General features: G+C 41.6%; 1 protein-coding gene across 1 annotated transcript; it reads left to right on the forward strand.

The window, feature by feature from the left end:
* Window positions 1-3076: 3076 nt before the first annotated feature.
* LOC112220267 lies at window positions 3077-19728 on the forward strand. Its single transcript, XM_042302039.1, has 5 exons — window positions 3077-6757; window positions 6856-7119; window positions 7224-7328; window positions 7448-10707; window positions 19652-19728. The coding sequence occupies exons 4-5, from the start codon at window positions 9786-9788 to the stop codon at window positions 19726-19728; spliced, it is 999 nt and encodes a 332-aa protein (XP_042157973.1). The 5' UTR covers window positions 3077-6757; window positions 6856-7119; window positions 7224-7328; window positions 7448-9785.
* The last annotated feature ends 394 nt before the right edge of the window (window positions 19729-20122 follow it).

The raw sequence follows: 20122 nt of genomic DNA on the forward strand, positions 1-20122 counted from the left end.
ACTGCCTCCCCCTACAACACCGTGGCTGTGACCCTTCTGGACACAACACGGGACCAAAGATCTCATGTTCAAAGTCTGATCCGGGCTGTGCCATCCATGCCAATGAGAGGCTGCAAAGAGACAGTGATACTGTTGTCTTGGTCAAGAGACTCTCTACTCTTCTACCAAACCTACCCTACTCCATTGTTTTTTGTTTATACTTTCCCAATAAAGTTTTTGTTTATAAAAATTTAAAAAACAGTTTGGAAGAAATTATTGAATAACATGCATGTCTACATTTATTTTGCAACGCTTGCCAGCGGTGTGGTCAGATTGTAACATGCATACGTCCGCATGTTGATTTTGTCCATCCACACCAGATGTGATCAGGACACGCAGGTTGAAATATCAAAACAAACTCTGAACCAACTATATTAATTTGGGGACAGGTGGAAAAGTATTAAACATTCATGGCAATTTAGCTACCTTGCTTGCTGTTGCTAGCTAATTTGTCCTGGGATATAAACTTTGGTTTGATGTTTACCTGAAATGCACAAGGTCCTCTACTCTGACAATTAATCCATGGATAAAAGGGTTACCCAAGTTTTTCTAGTAATCTCTCCCACTTCAGGCTTCTTCTTCTTCTTTGTACTTTATATGGCGGTTGGCAACCAACTTTAAGGTGCATTACCACCATCAATTGGACTGGAGTGTAGAACTAAGTTAATCTTTCAATCACCCACATGGGTATATGCCTCTAAAAACCAATGAGGAGATGGCACGTGGGTATATGCCTCTAAAAACCAATAAGGAGATGGCGCGTGGGTATATGCTGCTAAAAACCGATGGGGGAGGAGGGACTTGCAGCGCGTCACAAATAGAACCAAGTTCTATTTTTAGCAACCAAGTTCTATTTTTAGCGCCTGATGCGGGCAGCAATCAACACTGTGCGTTAGAAGGAAGACATTCTCCTCCCTCATGTGGTACCTTTCCTGCAGGCTCATCCTGACATGACCCTCCAACATGACAATGCCACAAGCAATACTGCTCGTTCTGTATACTGCAATACTGCTCGTTCTGATTTCCTGCAAGACAAGAATGTCTCACGCCCTGACTTTAGATATCTCTGTATTCTATATATTTTGGTTAGGTCAGGGTGTGACTAGGGTAGGTACTCTAGGGTTTTTTGTATGTCTAGGGTTTTTGTATGTCTAGGGTTTTTGTATGTCTAGGGTTTTGTATGTCTAGGGGTTTTGTAGGTCTAGGTTTTTTTTTAAATTTATGTTGGCCTGATATGGTTCCCAATCAGAGACAGCTGTTTATTGATGTCTCTGATTGGGGATCAAATTTAGGCAGGCCTTTTTCCCACTTTCTGGTGTGGGATCCTGTCTATGTGTATTTGCCTGTCAGCACTATATTGTATAGCTTCACGTTTCGTTTGTTATTTTGTTAGGTGTACATTCTTTTAATAAAGAGAATGTACGCGCCTTGGTCTCCTTCATACGACGAACGTGACAGAATGTCAGTGTTCTGCCATGGCCAGCGAAGAGCCCGGATCTCAAACCCATTGAGCACGCCTGGGACCTGTTGGATTGGAGGGTGAGGGCTAGGATAATTTCCCCAGAAATGTCTGGGAACTTGCAGATGCCTTGGTGGAAGAGGGGGGTAACATCTCACAGCAAGAACTGGCAAATCTGGTGCAGTCTATGAGGAGATGCACTGCAGTACTTAATGCAGCTGATGGCCACACCAGATACTGACTGTTACTTTTGATTTTGACACCCCCTTTGTTCAGGGACACATTATTCAATTTTTGTTAGTCACATGTCTGTGGAACTTGTTTAGTTTATGTCTCAGTTGTTGAATCTTGTCATCTTCATACAAATATTTACACATGTTAAGTTTGCTGAAAATAAACGCAGTTGACAGTGAGAGGACGTTTATTTTTTTGCTGAGTTTATAACTGTGGCTCCTTCCACCTTCAAAGAATAGGCAAGACAGCCAATCATGGAGAATAGTAAGACACTTCATTATTTCTATAACCATGATATATTTTTTGTCCTCGTGTGTCTGTGCATGTTTTTCAATATAAAGTACAGCCACTTAGTGTGGACACCAGGTGAGGCCACACACAGATTCCTGTTGAACATGGTATCTTTAACTATATTATTTTCTCAAAAAGTCTTCCTCCAATTCATCCCTCTCTTTCCTTTTCCCTAAATCTGCTAGGTGATATCAGTTGTGTTGGTGAACCCCTCCCACATCTGAACTGGCTACATAGAGGGAACAGCATAATCAGAGGTGAAAGGTCACTTGGTTGGGTCAAGTATTATTAAAGAGATGCTTTATATTGAAATACAGATTGATGTAGTTGTCCCAGAGTTAATGATCCAAGGTCAGATTTGCATTTCACTTCCTGATGATTATGACTGACAGTGTTAGAATTTTAAAAAGCACAAGGCTTAAACATGATCTCTCTCACTCTCCATCTGTCTCTTGTCTGCAGGTATGTTTTGATGTGAGAGAGGATGCCAACCCCCAGTTCCATCATCGCCACCTCACCCGCTCTTAAAACTTCTTATGGGCAGGTGGGACGGTAGCGTCCCACCTGGCCAACATCCAGTGAAATTGCAGAGCGTGAAATTCAAACTACAGAATTATAAATATTTTACTTTCGTAATATCACAAGTGTGATATATCAAAATAAAGCTTAACTTCTTGTTAATCCAGCCGCTTTGTCAGATTTCAAAACAGCGAAAGTACACCATGCGATTATCTGAGAACAGCGCCCCGCATACAAAAGCATGAAAAACATATTTCAACCAGGCAGGTGCGCCACGAAAGTCAGAAATAGCATTATTATAAATGCCTCACCTTTGATGATCTTCTTCTGTTGGCACTCCAAAACGTCCCAGATAAATCACAAATGGTCATTTTGTTCGATAATTTCCTTCTTTATATACATAAAAACTCAGTTTAGCTGGCGTGCTTCAGTCAATAATCCACCCATTTTCCCTCCATCAAAATGCATACAAATGAATCCACAAACGTTACTAATAAACTTTTCCAAACAAGTCAAACTATGTTCATAATCAAACCTTAGGTACCCTAATACGTACATAAATGAAAAAATTTAAGACGGAGAATCGTTATTGTCCTTACCTGTAGAAAAAAATACAGAAGAACGCGCTCTCTTCCACGCACTTGGAAACACTACAGCCAAAATGAGAGCCACCTAGAAAAACTACAATTTCTGATTCATTTTTCCAAAACCAGCATGAAACTCTTTGTAAAGACTGTTGACATCTAGTGGAAGGAACTGCAATCTGGGAGGTAATTCCATTGATTTTCTCATAGACAGCCATATCAATGAGTGCTGAGCTCAAAAAAAAACATTCCGGATGGATTCTCCTCGGGTTTTCTGTTAAACTCACAGACATTATTTTAACCGTTTTGGAAACTTTAGAGTGTTTTCTATCCAATACTAGCAATTATATGCATATTCTAGCTTCTGGTCCTGAGTAACAGGCAGTTTACTTTGGGCACACTTTTCATCCGGACTTGAAAATACTGCACCCTACCCAAGAGAGGTTAAGATTACCTTCGGGCCGACTGGGAGTCCAAGGCTGGTTAGGAGACATCACTAGAGACAGTATTATCTACTTGTGATGAACAGAGAATATTAGTGTAGCACTGTGATTCATTAATTATATTCTGTCTTCCCTGCTCCCCTGTTCTTACCTTTTTCCCTTTCTGTCTTTTACTCCTCCCTCACCGCCACCTCTTTTGTCATCTGTTTTTATAATGCACACCAGATGTGCATTGATGTACAGATTGAACTTGTATTTATAATATTGTATAACAATTATAATATTTATAATGCATGTATTATGTATTTATACACTTGGATAATTAACTTCTTTAAATAAAGCGTTTCACATTCTCTACTGGTTCAAATTAAGTCTCATTTGATTAAATACTACACTAATTCTGTGTTTATCAGATCATTGCAGATTAAAGAAATTAGATATTGAGATGAACTGGTTTTAGAGTATTTACATGATGCATAGGAAGTGTAGTGTACTGTTTTTTTTAAATTATATTTCTATATATATGAATGACAAATAAGCCATTAACTAGTTATAACATGTTTCTAGTCTATTTCATAGTTAGTGTGTAACCATTGATGTCCCAGGAACAAGATTGGTAAACACTATTGAAGTGCATAATTCCAATACATACATGCAGACACAGCATCATTCAAAGACTGGAATTTGATACTCCTGTTATTGGATATGACTGAAAAATAATCTCAAAGACATTCATAACTGAACTGCATCTTTATTTGTGAAGGTAGAATACATGATCAGTGAATATATTAAATGTACAGGCTACAATGTGGGGATCCCATACATGTATATACAGAGGTGGGACCAAGTCATTGTTTTACAAGTCACAAGTAAGTCTCAAGTGTTAGCACACGAGAGAGAGAATAAAGTAGATGGCACGGGTCAAAGTAATTGATTTATGACCCTGTGTCATGATGACGTACACATGTCCAAATATGGGCCTCCGGCCAGGCCATCCTGTTCCTGTGGTCACGTGTTAGAGGGTGTGTGTTATTTTATATCTATATTGCATCCTTTGAAGTAGTCATGGTGATTGATGTCTAGGGGTCTGGTTGAACTGGGGGGGTTGAGTGTTTGAACTTTTGGAACGTGTATGTCCCCCACCCCCAGTTTTATTGCCCTTATGGTTGTTATCTGATGAAGCAGGAATGTCCTGGGGTATTGGCTGTGGCATATGCATTATAAATGTCCAGAACAAGCGATTTTTCAAATAAAGACCCGAATATTAAACATATAAAATATGTCTCCTAGGCCAATTCTCGGGGTGCTCTGCAGCTCATGTCATGAATCCAATGACAAAAGCCTGGAGGATGTTTTGTGTGAGGCTCCAGAATGTTTTAAAGGATTTTTGTGTACAAGTGAGGGACATACGTCTTACATATTCCAACCTGAGGAATCTACGGTTAAGATATTCACAGACAGCGTGTCCAAACCCTTTTATCGGGCAGAACCCGAGAGGTTTTCTCCAGCGCTAAGGATGAGAGAATGGCTTAAAATAAGACTCGCGCTGTGTCAAATTGAACGGACCCTGAGTGCTTCAAGGCTGCCCGGATATGCGTTGGAAGAACAGGTCTGCGGACGAAATGATCTAATGGCCCTAAGAGTCGCTTCAATGGCGTATACCCCGGACTCCAGAGTGACAATTTTAGCATGTGAACAATTTGATAGTGCAAATGCGACGATAACTGTCAGTTCATATGTATCTTCCAAAGCATGCAAGGATGTAAATTTTTTTCAAATAATGTTCAGCTTTAAATGGCGCGATTACCAAATTTTCCGAACACTGATGAATAAGCTGGACAGTCTTTTCAAAAATCGTGAACAATTACGGCGATGGCCGAGGTTATCGTTGAGACATACCCAGGACCCACAAAGCTGAAGGCGGATCTTTCCCTGGAGTGAAAACGTCCAGAGCTTCGATGGAGCGGGCAAAAGACTTTACGATGGTGAATTGGAAACGGATAATGGTCAGGGCTAACCGGACCCTTTATCTGTAAGAAATAGTTTAAAAAATCATTGGTTTTGAAAATGTATCTCACCCATTTAACGAAAGGGGAAGCGGTCTTTTCTCTCACGCTAAGGTCTGGCGCAGACAACTGTAATATCTGAAAAAACATGTATTATTTTATAGTCTTTTCCTACAATGGTATGTTATGAACATTACGGGTTATTAAAGTTTGTAATAATGTACAACTGCAGGCCTCCAAGGTTTTTTACATAAAACACGCGTGATGCATGTTTAAATATTATTCAAATTTGTTACTTAATTCAAACATGTCTTAAAGGTTGTACGAAATATTTTGGAATTCAATAAAAGGAATTTTAAAAACTGTATCTCACCCTTAACTATGGGAAAATGTATTTCACATCATCACCCAGCTCTGTCGCGAAGGAAAAAGACATTGAAAATCAGGGGGCGTGCGTGAGTGTGCGTGTGACGGAGCAGCAGGAGTGTGTGTGAGCGTGCGTTACAGAAACCAAAGGGTGTGTGTTCAACAGGGGTCCAAGCGTTCTATCTGTAGAGAAACGTTTGAAACCAAGGTTTGCACTATCCGGCATAAGGCATGTCCAGATATCGGCCGACCGCCCGGGGTTAAACACTGATATCTAATCAGCGCCCGGTACCCCACCAACCCGTTTGTTGACAGACTGTCTCTTTGAATTCACTGCCTTTGTTCTCTAAACCAAACATACAGGGGGTTGCATACAGGATATCTCCCTGCAAACTCTTTCCGTACTTTAGCAAGTTCGGGCCACTAGGGGAACACGGTTAGCACCGCTTTAGCGCAAACCCACAGGCCCGAATATTTAGCTGCCCGGACAGATTAAAAAATATATTCTGAATAATTGAATCTCTCCTAATGGATATTTCTGGAGGTGAGTAAGTGAAAAATATATTTTAAGATTTGTTTGAATATTATCGGGATATTAATGTAATATTAAACCCAAGTTATTTGTGTATTTCAGGCCAAATGCCAATATAAGTTAAAAAGTGTATATATAGCGTATAACTGGTAATATTGTCTAACGTTTGTTAGGATCCCAAACATTTACGCAGCTTTTACGAGGTTTAACGGATCTGGAACAACATGAGGGGGATTCTCAGTCTCAAAAACCAGGCAGTCAGTCCCCATCATCATTTTTTCGCTGTAAGTCCTTATAATTAAACACATACCCAAGAATATTTATATATAAAAATTAAAAAAATAGTGTGTACTATTTTAAAAGCTATTTTATGTATTTACAGCCGACATACAGCCAAGAATGATAAAGGATTCGTTATGGACATCTGACACATCTGGTGACTTGGATGCAATTCTCCCATTCTGTACAAACTTTTTTTCAAACTCACCGCGAATCCCGGGAACCTCCACCCCCTCACGACATATTCCAGACCCCAACAGCCAACGCACAACCCGGGCTCTAGTACATTGCTCAGAATCCACCCCTGCAGAAAAGTACTGCTGGGCAGGGAACTTGCGGCTTCACGAGCCGGCGCTCCAAGGACACGGTATGAGACCATTATACATTTTTGTTATTAGTTATACGTCTTTTTATTAGTTATACCTCTTTTGATAGAATATGTTAAAACAAGGACAAATAATGTTTTTTCAGACTGCCAGGAGACAGGCCCTGCAGAATCGGGAACGCTAGATGAAAAAAGCCTAGAGCCCTCGGTATCCACAATTCGTCAGAACAGCCAGCGCCAAAAAAGCTGAGGTATTTTAACTCTGTATTGTTAATTTATAGTATTATACCTGAAATGTATTTGACATTTTATGTATCTAACATATTTTTATATTTAATAACGTATTTTTGTATGTATTATTTTCTTTCAGACTCCTCCCCGGCGAAAAACGGCACAGACGGACACATACATCTAGAGCTGGGGGATTCTGGCGCACCAAACATTCCCGATGAAACAACCAAAGCGGAGGATAGACCTGTTTTTAATGACATTTCAGATGTTAACGACCAGTTATTCTGTGATGCGGCCAACCTTATCGACCCCGTCAATTCTACGGCATCAGTACCTGCAGTAGAACCAGAAAGGTTTTTCACATTATTTTCCAGGGCTTTGAAATCGAGGAATGTTTTGCTATACAAACGACTGGGGTTTTTAATTGAGAGACAGTACAGAGACAATATGTTATTCTGGCATAGAACAATTCCACGCATGTTAAACTGCAAACCGATTAAAAAACGCAAATACAGACGCTAAAATCATACATGTAACACCAATCATTCCAGAAATACCCAAAAACGCACATCCTTAATTATCCAAATGGCAGAACTACAGGAACAAGGTGAGACAGTTGAAAGCCTCTTAGCACAGATACCGCCAGAACTCCTAGAAGTTATTAAACGTAGGAACGAGTCAGGGACGTCCGATGAAAGCATATTATCCCAGATTCCAGCCGAACTCCTAGAAATGATTAATCGCATAAACGAGTCAGGGACGCCCGATGAAAACATGTTATCACAGATTCCCGAAGCCCTCATAACCTTAATTAATTGGATGAACGAGAGTCAGACATTTTCGGCCCCTGCCACCCCAACAGCGATAGACCAACCAGTAACGCCCAGGTCCGTAGAGTCTGAAACGCCACAAGATGTTTTTGGGGAATTGGAAAATTGTCTAATAAATCTGGAGGGAGATGGTATTGATAGACGTGTCCGGGTTGTGTACCGGAATAAATTCAACAATACAGAGATTCGACAGTTTTTCAATTTGCTATGGGTGAATCAGAATCTTGACTATGCGGTGTTTTACGTAATGATAGTGGACACTCTGAACGATCTGTTAGAGACGGCAAGAGATTATGGTGAACCACGTGATGTCTTACAGTTGGACATTTGTGGAGATATACTGTGTTATGCAGGCTCTCTTATTTTACCCAATGGCGAAGCAGATCTTGGACAATTTATCGCGCTTCTAGAACGACTTGTTCAGTCAAATTTAGCCGTCATAGCAGATCGGACCCTCGAACTTGTAGTGCAAATAATACGTCAACCCCAGGGTGGTGGTGGGCAGAGAAGGAAGCTTGATAGCCTAATGCAGTCAGAAATCATAAACAATAAAAGGGCCTACCTCATAAACGTTCACAATCCCAATAATAAGCTATGTTTTGCAATAGGCCTAGCGCATTTACTTAACCCTGGATGTACGGATCTGACGGCATTGCAAAAGGCTAGAGAGATCCAAACATCCGTGGGTCTCGGTATACAGGAGGCTGTGGTTTTCTCGGACATAGTCAAATTTGAAAACTTTCTTTTTTATCAAGATTGTGGTTTTGTACCACAGTAGAGCTAATGCAGCTCTCTTGAAGTTCCAAAACACCCCCCAACCGCATCCTCAGATTCTGTACTTTTATGTGCAAAACGAACTACGCTGTTACCAACATCACGGCGTTCATAGGGGCCCCATATGTGTGTCCATCCTGCCATACCAGCTACACCCGAAAGGGGGGGCACTCGTGCCATTATAACTGTTCAGTATGTCAGGATGCAGAGTGCCCAATGCAACCCTTAAACTTGACACCCTGTGAGGATTGCCACCGCACATGTCGTTCGACCTACTGTTACGATAAACACAAAATTGAAACATGGCACCCTAAGGCATGTAAAATTGTAAGCATTTGTGCCATTAACAAGAAATGCCCAAAATGTCATTGCAATTACAACCTTAAAATAGATAGCCTTAAACCGCATGTGTGTGGAATCATACCATGTCCAATCTGTAAAGGGCCTTTGAAAAGCAGAGACGCTGAAGTGGTTCAAGAAGTGCCACACGAGTGTTATATTCAGCCCTTGGCTGAAGATGAACATTCAGAGAAATATGTGTTCTATGATTTTGAGACAAATCAGCAATCGGGGGATCATTTGCCTATTTTTGTATCTACCACGGCATTCAAGGGGGAAAAGTGGTCTGCAGAAGGATCCAATTGTGCACTACTCTTTCTAAAACATTTTAGAAAGCCACAGTACAGAAACTCCACGTTTATAGCTCACAATGCTAGAGCATACGATTCTTACCTGCTTCTGAACCCATTGATACAGCAAGGCGTGGCACCCAGGGTCATAGCTCAAGGTAGTAAAATCTTGTGTTTTGTAGACCCAGCCTTCAACCAGAGATACATTGACAGTTTAAGCTTCTTACCCATGTGATTGGCTCAAATGCCAGAGGCCTTGGGTTTTGAAAACTCTGTGAAAGGCTGGTTCCCTCACTTCTTCACATCTGAGGAGAATCTACATTATGTCGGATCATATCCCAGCCCAGAAATGTACAGGTGTGATCAAATGTCTCCCAAAGAGCGTGAGAGATTCATGATGTGGTACGAGACAGTAAGACATGGCACCTTTGATTTCAAAAAAGAGATGGAATCATACTGTGACAATGATGTGGTTATACTTCGTGAAGGATGCCTCAGATTCAGAGAAGAGGTCATCAAAGATGCAGGCATTGACCCCTGGAGTTGTACAACTATTGCATCGGCATGCATGAAAACCTATCGTACACACTATCTGCCGACATCCTCTATAGCTATCCCCTCGCCTGACAACTACCGACGCCAATTCAAGTCATACTCTAGTGGGTCCATTCAATGGTTGGAGTATATGGCCCAGGATAAAGACATTTTTATTCAACATGCTTTGAATCGGGGGGAGAAGGCATTTGGCTCTTACCATGTAGATGGCTACACCCAGATTGACGGGGTTGAGACCGTGTATGAGTACAACGGTTGTTTCTTCCACGGTTGCAAATCTTGCTTTGTGCCCCAGACCATGTGTGTCCTAACCCAAAAGACTTTTGGGGAAATTTACCAAGAGTTTCAAGACAAATTGGATTCTTTACAGGTTACATACGATCTAAAAGTGGTGGTTTTGTGGGAGCACAAACAGACCGCCCTCAAAAAGTCTGATCCTCATGTTCAAGCCTTCCTTTCTAGCTATGACACCCCAGAACCCCTGGAACCCCGACAGGCCTTGTATGGCGGCCGTACCAATGCTTTGACATTGCGGTATGTAGCGCAACCCGACGAGACAATAGGCTATGTAGATTTTACATCCCTTTATCCTCATGTAATGAGTTCCTCATGCTATCCAATTTTGACTTACCTCAAAACATCTGATCAAATCAAATCAAATCAAATTTATTTATTATTCATCAGCTGATTTTGACTTACCTCAAAAAACTATTTTGGTCTGAAAAACTCCCTAGAAAGCAAAACTAGGAAGTCTACAGTCCCTCCTGCCGGGTGGGATTATTTGTTCAAATGTTTAAATGACCAGCAGTGTTGCAGAACAGTTGAAACTGGAGCAGCAGCACAGTCAGGTGGAAGTTGAAACTGGAGCAGCAGTCAAAGCAACAGTCTACCCTCCTAGGGGTTTGTTTATACCAGTGTTGCCTTACAGGGGCCCTCAAGGAAAACCTTGTCGCACCTGCAGTGAAAACAAACAACAAACCCCATGTGATCACTCAGATCAAGAAAGAGCCCTGACCGGAGTGTGGGTCACAGTTGAATTCTCTAAGGCTTTAGAGATGGGGTATCGGGTGGCCAAAATCTTTGAAGTATGGAACTTTTCCAAGAAATCAGACACTCTTTTTAAAGAGTACATCAAGACCTTCTTGAGATGCAAGCAAATGGCTTCAGGCTATCCTGCATCGGTCACAGATCAAGAGAGCAAAGACAGGTACATTCAAGACTATCACAACAGAGAAGGCATACTTCTTGACCATGACAGAATAGAGGTCAACAAAACCAAACGAAATGTGTCGAAATTGTACTTAAATTCGCTTTGGGGCAAATTATCGCAGAGATGTAATATGCTAACAACGTCGATTATTAAAGACCCCGAAGAATTTTTGGAATTTGTTTTTTCGGACCAATACGAAATTTCACATTTTTCATTCTTGAGTCAAGACATTGCCCTGGTGCAATGGCGACGTAACAAGAAGTGGGTTCTACCCCCGGGTAATGTAAATGTGTTTCTTGCAGCATTTACCACGGCCTTTGGCCGACTTGAACTGTACAAGCTCATGGAGCAGCTTCAGAGGCGGGTTCTTTACCACGACACAGACTCTGTGGTCTATGTAAGCAAACAGGGGGATTGGAGCCCCCCACTCAGCAACTATCTGGGTGGCTTAACGAGTGAACTCGCAGAGGGTGACCATATCACAGAATGGTCCTCCTGTGGTCCCAAAAGCTATGCTTTTAGGACTAAAAAGAATCACGTGGTGTTGAAAGCCAAAGGCGTGACTCAAAACTATGAAAATGCCCAGCGTGTAAACTTGGAATCAATCACACGCTTGGTCGAGGGGTTCCTAAATGACAGGAATAGTGACTTGGAGATTTTGAGCTCCTACAAACAGATTGTTAGGGATAAAAAGGGCTTCCATCTGAGGAATGCCCCACTCACTAAAAGATTCAGGGTAGTCTATGACAAGAGACTGCTTTTGCCTGATGGGACCACATTGCCCTTTGGCTACTGACTTATGCTACATGCCGCAGTGTGTCAGGCGTGACTCAAAACTATGAAAATGCCCCGCGTGTAAAAACTTGGAATCAATCACACGCTTGGTCGAGGGGTTCCTAAATGACAGGAATAGTGACTTGGAGATTTTGAGCTCCTACAAAAAGATTGTTAGGTATAAAAAAGGGCTTCCATCTGAGGAATGCCCCACTCACTAAAAGATTCAGGGTTGTCTATGACAAGAAACTGCTTTTGCCTGACTGGACCACATTGTCCCTTTGGCTACTGACTTATGCTACATGCCGCAGTGTGTCTTAAAGCTTAAGATATAATGACTGCTGTAGAAGGTTTTGACCTCCGGTTGCAACTACCATTTTCGGCCTTAATCGCAGGGCCTTCGAATAGTGGTAGAACTTGTTTTGTAAAAAGTATTTTAGAGAATTCTGAACATGTGTTATCTCAAAAGCCTGATAATGTTGTGTGGTGTTATTCTTGTTATCAACCTCTGTATGATGAATTGTTGAAGACAATAAAAATCAAGTTTGTTGAATGAATACCTGAATCCCTGTCTGATGATGAACTTTTACCTCCTCATAAAAACAATCTGCTGGTTTTGGACGATATGCTATTTGCAGGTAGCGAACATCCCGAAATTGCCCGGGCGTTTACCCAATATACTCATCATAGAAACCTGTCCGTGCTTTACTTGGTGCAGAATGTGTTTCACCAAGGTAAAAATAGCCGCACCATCAGTTTGAACGCCAATTACATGGTTTTGTTCAAAAATCCTAGAGACAAACTACAAATAAACACTCTAGCTCAGCAGATGTACCCGGGAAGGAAATCCTACTTTATGGAAAGCTACGAGGACGCTACCAAAGCGCCATTTTCTTATTTAATCGTGGATTTAAAAGCAAATACTCCAGAACACCTGACGCTACGAACAGGTCTGTTCCCGTGGGAGTGGCCGGCTGCGTACATTCCTAAAAAGTAACCGCTATGTCTCTGCGTTTAAAAAGAAACCTGCCCCTCTTGAGAAGCCTAGTTGGGGCTACATCTAATGAACGGAAGGCCATCTTGGGTCACTGTTCTTCAGATCTCATATTATCCCTATGTGCTTTGAATCTTCTCAAAGGACGCATTCCACTCACCCTGACACAATTGAAAAAATTAAAGAGACAAAAGACCGTGATCAAACTCTTTGCCAATAAAAGGGTCAGTCTTCAAAAGAAACGACATAGCATACAACAGTCTGGCGGTTTTATTCTAGCTTTACTAAGTATAGCCGTGCCCTTCATCACCAGCCTTATTGCTGCCAGACATGGTGGTTGAACACATAGGGTGATGGCCAATAAAATGTATCTGGTGAGAGTTGGATAGAACAAGAGTTGGATAGACTTAAAAAACAAGTGCAGGGTCCTGAAAATATCAGACAAACAGCGGAAAATGATTTGGATACGGCCATGAAGGATATTTTGAATCAAAAAGGATTGAACCCCTATGATAAGGTCCAAAAATACACAAACCTCTTGCAAAGGTATTTGTCCTTGGTGAAACAAGGGGAGAGAGAGACAGGCCATTTAACTATTTCCCTACAGGACCCTTTAAAAGATGACGAGCCTAGCGAGAGCCAAGCCCTTGTAATGCCTGTACCTGTGAGCTTACCGTCTGAAGATCAAATGCCTGTTGAAGATAAAGTTATGCATGACTTGTTAACCCATGTTCCGGCACGTAACAGGAAAAATGTTAGCTACATTATGAACAAGATAAAAGACTCAAATGGGGCAGCTACTTGGAACGACAAAGGAGAGTTTATCCTTCAGGGTTCTGTTGTCAAGGGTTCACATATGCTTGACTTGCTTAAAAGTACCACATCTGCCCACAAGGTTGCTGATGACAGAAGACCTCCAGGGTGGCTTCAGTTTCTTAAGGCCCTGGCCATCCTCAACATTCCCCTCTCAGGTGTACCCAACTATAAGCTTTGTCAACAGATTCACTCTTTAAAACACAAACCTTCAACGAGATACAGCACGCTTAAAGATGCCCCAAAACCCTCGCATCCTTATGAAATGAATGACGATAACCCATTTACCCCCCTGAACGCATCCGGACCTTTCCCTAATCCCGATCTCTCTGGGTGGTTAGACTTTTGAATGACTTTTGAATGACTATAATTAAATTCAATACATTTTATTTGAAAAAATAAGCAATTTAACATTTGTGGCATTCTTGAAACATTTGGCGTGAGCATACGCCTTGATTACACATTCTTAAAGGATACACATTTGAACACTTTTGATATTTTCTAACAAAACAAGCTACAACGTTATCATTACTTCTTAAATCATCCTTATAAAGAGACATAACATCTTCAAAAGAAACTCCCCGGGCTCTTTGGCATATAGGTAGAATACACAGTGTTGACCGCATGTAGTGGAAAGGTTATCTTGCACTTGTTTGAGTTTATTTTTATTTTTACAGGGACAGTGCACATTAATCAACGTTTCAGTAAAAGTGCCGGTTTTAGCCAGCCGGCTAATTTTCAACCGCAGTCCCTGGGCAGGTTATTAAAAACAATTACAATATAGACAATAGCAACATAGAACAAGCAAGACATAGCATACAGACAGAGCAACATAGGACAAGCAAGACGTAGCATACAGACAGAGCAACATAGAACAAAAAGCAGCAAGACAAAATTCATAAAAGCAACAAAGTGTTTCCACGCCTCACAAGCTACAGACAACATGGAGAGCGGCAACACACAGCTAGGGACCATGTTCACAAATCTGATTGACCTTTAGCCATGTCTTCAAGCATTTTGTGAAAGTGTGATATGTGGTGCAGTTATGTGTGTCTGATGGCAGTGTATTCCAGACATGGGAAGCTCTCACAGAGAATGCAGATTTACTAAAGGTGCTTTTCCTTAGGGGAACTATACAGTCACCTCTCATGGCAGACCTTGTGGATCTGCTGCCATATGTCTGGGTTTTCTGTTAAACAAAAATATTGAGTGGAGGGGGAGCCAGGCCATTAAGGATCTTGAATACAAGACATGCGTCGGTGTATTGCACAAGATTTTCCCAACTCAAGAGCTCATGCTTTCTAAGGATGTGACAATGATGATGGCTATTGGGCTTCCTATCAAGCACTTTGAGAGCCTGTTTGTAGACAGACTGAATAGGTTTTAATGTTGTACAGCAAGCTTGGGCCCAACTAGTCAAGCAGTATGTTAAGTGGGGAGTATCATAGATTTGAAGTACAGTTTTGCTACCTCTGTAGTCAAACAATTTCGTATAAATCGGAAATTAGCTAGGTTGAATTTGGTTATTTGAATTACCTTTTTCACATGCTTTTTAAAAGAGAGGTTGGAATCAAGTATGATGCCAAGGTACTTAAAATCGGATACCACCTGGAGCTTCTCCCCTGACACATAGACATCTGGCTCAGTAGCATCTGTTGCCCTCTTTGTGAAGAACATGCAAACAGTTTTTTTCACATTGAGATGCAGACACGAGTCACTGAGCCACTTTGTAACCTGGACCATTACAGTAGTGAGTTCTTGTGCAGCTTGTTGTTTGCTCTTTGCATGCACATATATCACTGTATCATCTGCATACATTTGAACTTCAGACCCAGTACAGACAAAAGGCAGATCATTAATGTACAGGCTGAACAGGAGGGGCCCCAGTATTGACCCTTGGGGCACGCCCACATCATAGCTACGAGTGGGCGACAGCTCATTGCTCACTCTGACACACTGAGTTCTGCCTTCAAGGTATGATTTCATCCATCTCAAGGCATCAGGGGAAAAGTTGAACTTGGACAATTTTGTGATGAGAATCTCATGGTTAACAGTATCAAAAGCCTTCCTTAGGTCCAGAAACACAGCCCCAACAGCACCCCTTTGTCCATCTTGGACTTCACATTTTCCAGAAGAAAGCAGTTGGCCATTTCTGTGGAGTGTTTCGCTCTGAAGCCAAACTGCATGGAGTGTAATGTGAAGGGGCTGTTGTTGAGGTGGGCAATCAGTTGTTCTGCTACACACTTTTCAACAACCTTTGACACCACAGGTAGTATACTAATGGGCCTGTAGTTACTCACGTTAGCAGGGTCGCCTGATTTAAAGATGGCCGTTATTATGGCCAACTTCCATACCCTTGGATCCCATATCCAACACACCGAGACCAATAGATGTGTTGGTGACCTTAGTAATGGGGCCAATGAGTGACTCTTTGTAGTTTTTAAGAAAGGTAGAGTCCATCCCAAACACATCTTTGGCTTTAGAGTTCTTTAGTGAGCTAATCACCTTGTTCACCTTTGACTCAGAAACCTCCCTTATGATGAAGAAAGGTTGAGTGTCATTCACTAGCACTGAGCCCAAGAAACCAGTGGAGGGGTTCTGTGTCAGTACCCTGACAGAGTCAATAAAGTAGGAATTGAAGGCTATTGCTATTTCGACTGCATCCTGTGTTAGATTGTTATTCACCATGATTTCTAGTCTTTTTGCAGTGTTACTATGGTCTTTCCCTGTTAACTTTTTTAGATTCTCCCATATCAATTTAGAATTTCCCTTTGCTTCACCAATTATGTTAATAAAAACATTTGCCTTGGCCTGTCTGATTTCTTTCATCACCTTATTTCTCAACATGGTAAACCTACGTCTGTCATGCTCTAATTTAGATTTTAAGGCTATTTTTAGAGCATAATCTCATTCTTTCATCAATTTCCAGATTTCTCCATTTAGCCAAGGAAGAGTGCTCTTTTGGCTAGGTTTGGATTTGATTTTCTTTAGGAAGCCATTTATTGTAGTCTGGATTGTGGATAGAAAAACCTGACTTTCAGCTTCCACGTCTGTATAGGACAAGAGATCATTCCAGTTTATTCCCTTAATTGCTTTTTCAAAATAGTTTAATTCACTCTTAGGTATTCTGAGTTGATCCGGCTTTCTAACAGTAGAGAGGTTAAACCTGCTCTTAGACAGCTTTCTGGCTATAAGTGTCAGATTATGATCAGACAGCCCAGTAACCATATTGAATGATTTAGTCACTCTCTCTGGTTTATTACTGAACACCAAATCAATCTGTGTTTTAGAGCAACAAGTCACCCTGGTTGGCCCTTTAACTAGCTGTGTAAGGTCAAAGGTATTAGTGATCCGTTTGAGGGTTTTCCTACAACACTTGTCTTCATAATTAATGTTAAAATCTCCCATTAAGATGACCTCTTTCCCAAAATCACATTCCCTAAGTCTCTCCTGAAAACATTGTAGCCAGGCACAATCAAGGCAGCATATGGAGAGTGTTTATGGAGCCATGTCTCTGAGAGGCAGAGAAAGTCAAGGTTGGAGTCTGTGAGTAGATGTTGAATGTTGGAGGGTAATGTTGGAGGGATGTTGGAGGGTAGTGAACAGGTAGTTTAACAGTTTCCGATAAATGTTGGACTTGTGTTTGTTACGCCTAAGCGGTTCAGTAGAATAAGGAGCGAGGTAGACTTGGCCATTATTCAGAACATTATGGTATGCTGTGTACTGTCCGCTCCCGTGGAACGGTGAACCAATGTGTTTGGTGTTGATATTCTCCGGTAGTAGACTGATTGTGTCATCCCAGCAAGGACCCACTGAGATTATCAGTAGAGCAGCTACATAACTGACAATCATGGCAGAGTACTGGAGATAAAACACATAATTGCGCTTTAACTCTTTGCATGAGTTACTTAGCTGGGATCGGCGTACACCTGATGGTTTAGATAAAATTACAGCATTCGAATGAGAAGCGGCACCTGCCACACCACCCTGTCTTCCGTCCGCCATTTTCCTTCCTTTTCATTTTCTCATTCAGTTTGATGTTGTAGTATATCTTTGAGCAGTTTTTGGTCAGAAATTCTTTAATAGATTTGGGGAAATGTGAAAAACCGGGGGGAAAGCCATAGGAATCAAAAAAAGTTGAGATTTTTCTTCCTCCTTCCTCTTCTAATGTCACAGCTAGCCAATGTTCACCCGGCATGTGTTTAGGATGGGTATTGACAATAAACATGGCAGGCCGCACCATCCATTTCTCTATAGGTAATTCATCACAAGCCAACACTCCGCAAAATTGTTTTCCAATCAGTCGGCTCATGAGCCCTTCCAACTCTTGGGTATTCATGTCTTTGCTCAACGATCCTTAATAATAATCTACTAAAACCTGTCTTCGGCTATTCACCTCCAAGATTGAATCAGAGCAGACATAAACAATCATGCTAACGGTACAGGCTAAAGGTGTACGGAAACGCATTTCCAGCCTGAGGTTACCTTGGGACACCACCGAAAGATTTCCTGAGGTGTCATCATCAGGGGATAAATTGAAAGCATACATTGTGTAACCCTCTGCAAAATCATTTCTGTCAATAGGTAAAGAGAGATCTTTTAGATGCCTCCCGGTAGCCAGGAATAGATTGTAAAATTCTCGCACAGATATGTTGTTATTAAATTGCGGTTGGAAAGCTTTAGCAGGGACCTGACATCCGTCCTGACACAGAGCTACATACTCTGCATTGAAGTGTTGAAAATTAAATAGGTTTTTATTTAAGGTGCCCGTATTGGAGGCGTGATCAACCAAAACTATAACCACGTATCGCGGTAAAGGGCCTAGAAATAGGTTTTCTTGACTGCAGATTCTGCTGCCCACAGGTATGCTAAAGGTTTTCATGGTAATTCTTTGGAGAGGATAAAGGGCATTTCCTTTCATCAGAGCCTGTGAGTGACCCAGACGAACTGCCGGAGATACAGACACTTTTAAGCTAAAGTCCCCGTCCAGTGCAGACATTAGGCAAAACTCATCCTTGGCCCTGGTTAATTTTAGTCTTAAATCAACTGCATTTAAGAGTAAACGTTCTTGAAAGAAAATGTCAGAGTGTATAGGGCCTAGCAGATGAAACTCTCGAGATTCTGCACAGTAGCGAGCCCGTGCCTCCAGTCCTTTATTTGCACCGGTGGATGGGTCTGTCAGTTCCATGGAGCCTCCTGCAGTATCCTTGCTAAACAGCCCTGCGCTGAATTGGGTCTTGAGAGTGTCTTCAGAGTAGTTGAGTAAACACTCCATGATGGCCCGGTATGGGTATGTGGCACTGCTTTGACTGATTAGACGTTCCCCCAAAGTCACATCCACTTGGGAGAAGATGGTGGCCACTGGGTAATTAATGAGACTCACTTTGGCATCGTTTGCAATATCAGTACCATCTCTTTTGGTCACTTTTAGATGCAAATGCACCAAGGTGTTGTTGAGGTCCAGATAGTTGTCACCGTGGTCTGGTATGAAAAACTCTATGGGACCGTTGTCTGTAATGGCAGAGAGTGGGGCTATCTCCACATAACTGGACCTCTCTACTGAATGTTGGGTTAAGGGGGCCATGAAAAGATCGAGCTCTGTCCTTATAGCTTCAGAGGACATGCGGTGTAAAAGAGCCATGGTGCTTGTTCTTTTAGAAAATACTTCCGAGTATTCTTTTTACCGTTTTTGGTCCAGACCTCCTCACTTTACCCCGTCTTTGACTAACTGATTTTCTTTTAACCGTTAACCTCCGTTTTTTAGGCGCAAGCCTGCGCCTTATACCCGGAGGTCTCTTTTTTGGTCTTCGAGACAACATCATCAACCCTGAGCCTTCTTAACGCTCGACATCTGGTGACGCCCTTCTGGTCATAGCATTGGCTATAACCTCACTTACTATATTTTTTGCTGCTGATTTTAAATGCGGTTTGGCTATGCTGAGGCCTCTCTTCATAAACGGTAAAACCATCCTAAAGAGGTTACGAAATATACCTCCTATCCCCGAACCATACATGGTGGGGGAACCATAATAGCCGGGTAACCCATTACCCACTTGATCAACATAGTATGAGACATACCGGTTAGGGTCGAGATGTCGGTGTTCCATATTTTTAATTTAGATGTATTATGTATATAAAATATATAATACTAATATTATATATGTAGAGAGGTTTTGGTGGGTCTAAAGTGGATTTTTACAATAGTTTTACCATAAGTAAATTCAATGTTTTCGTT

The sequence above is a fragment of the Oncorhynchus tshawytscha genome, linkage group LG20, assembly GCF_018296145.1.
Source record: "Oncorhynchus tshawytscha isolate Ot180627B linkage group LG20, Otsh_v2.0, whole genome shotgun sequence".
NCBI lineage: Eukaryota > Metazoa > Chordata > Actinopteri > Salmoniformes > Salmonidae > Oncorhynchus > Oncorhynchus tshawytscha.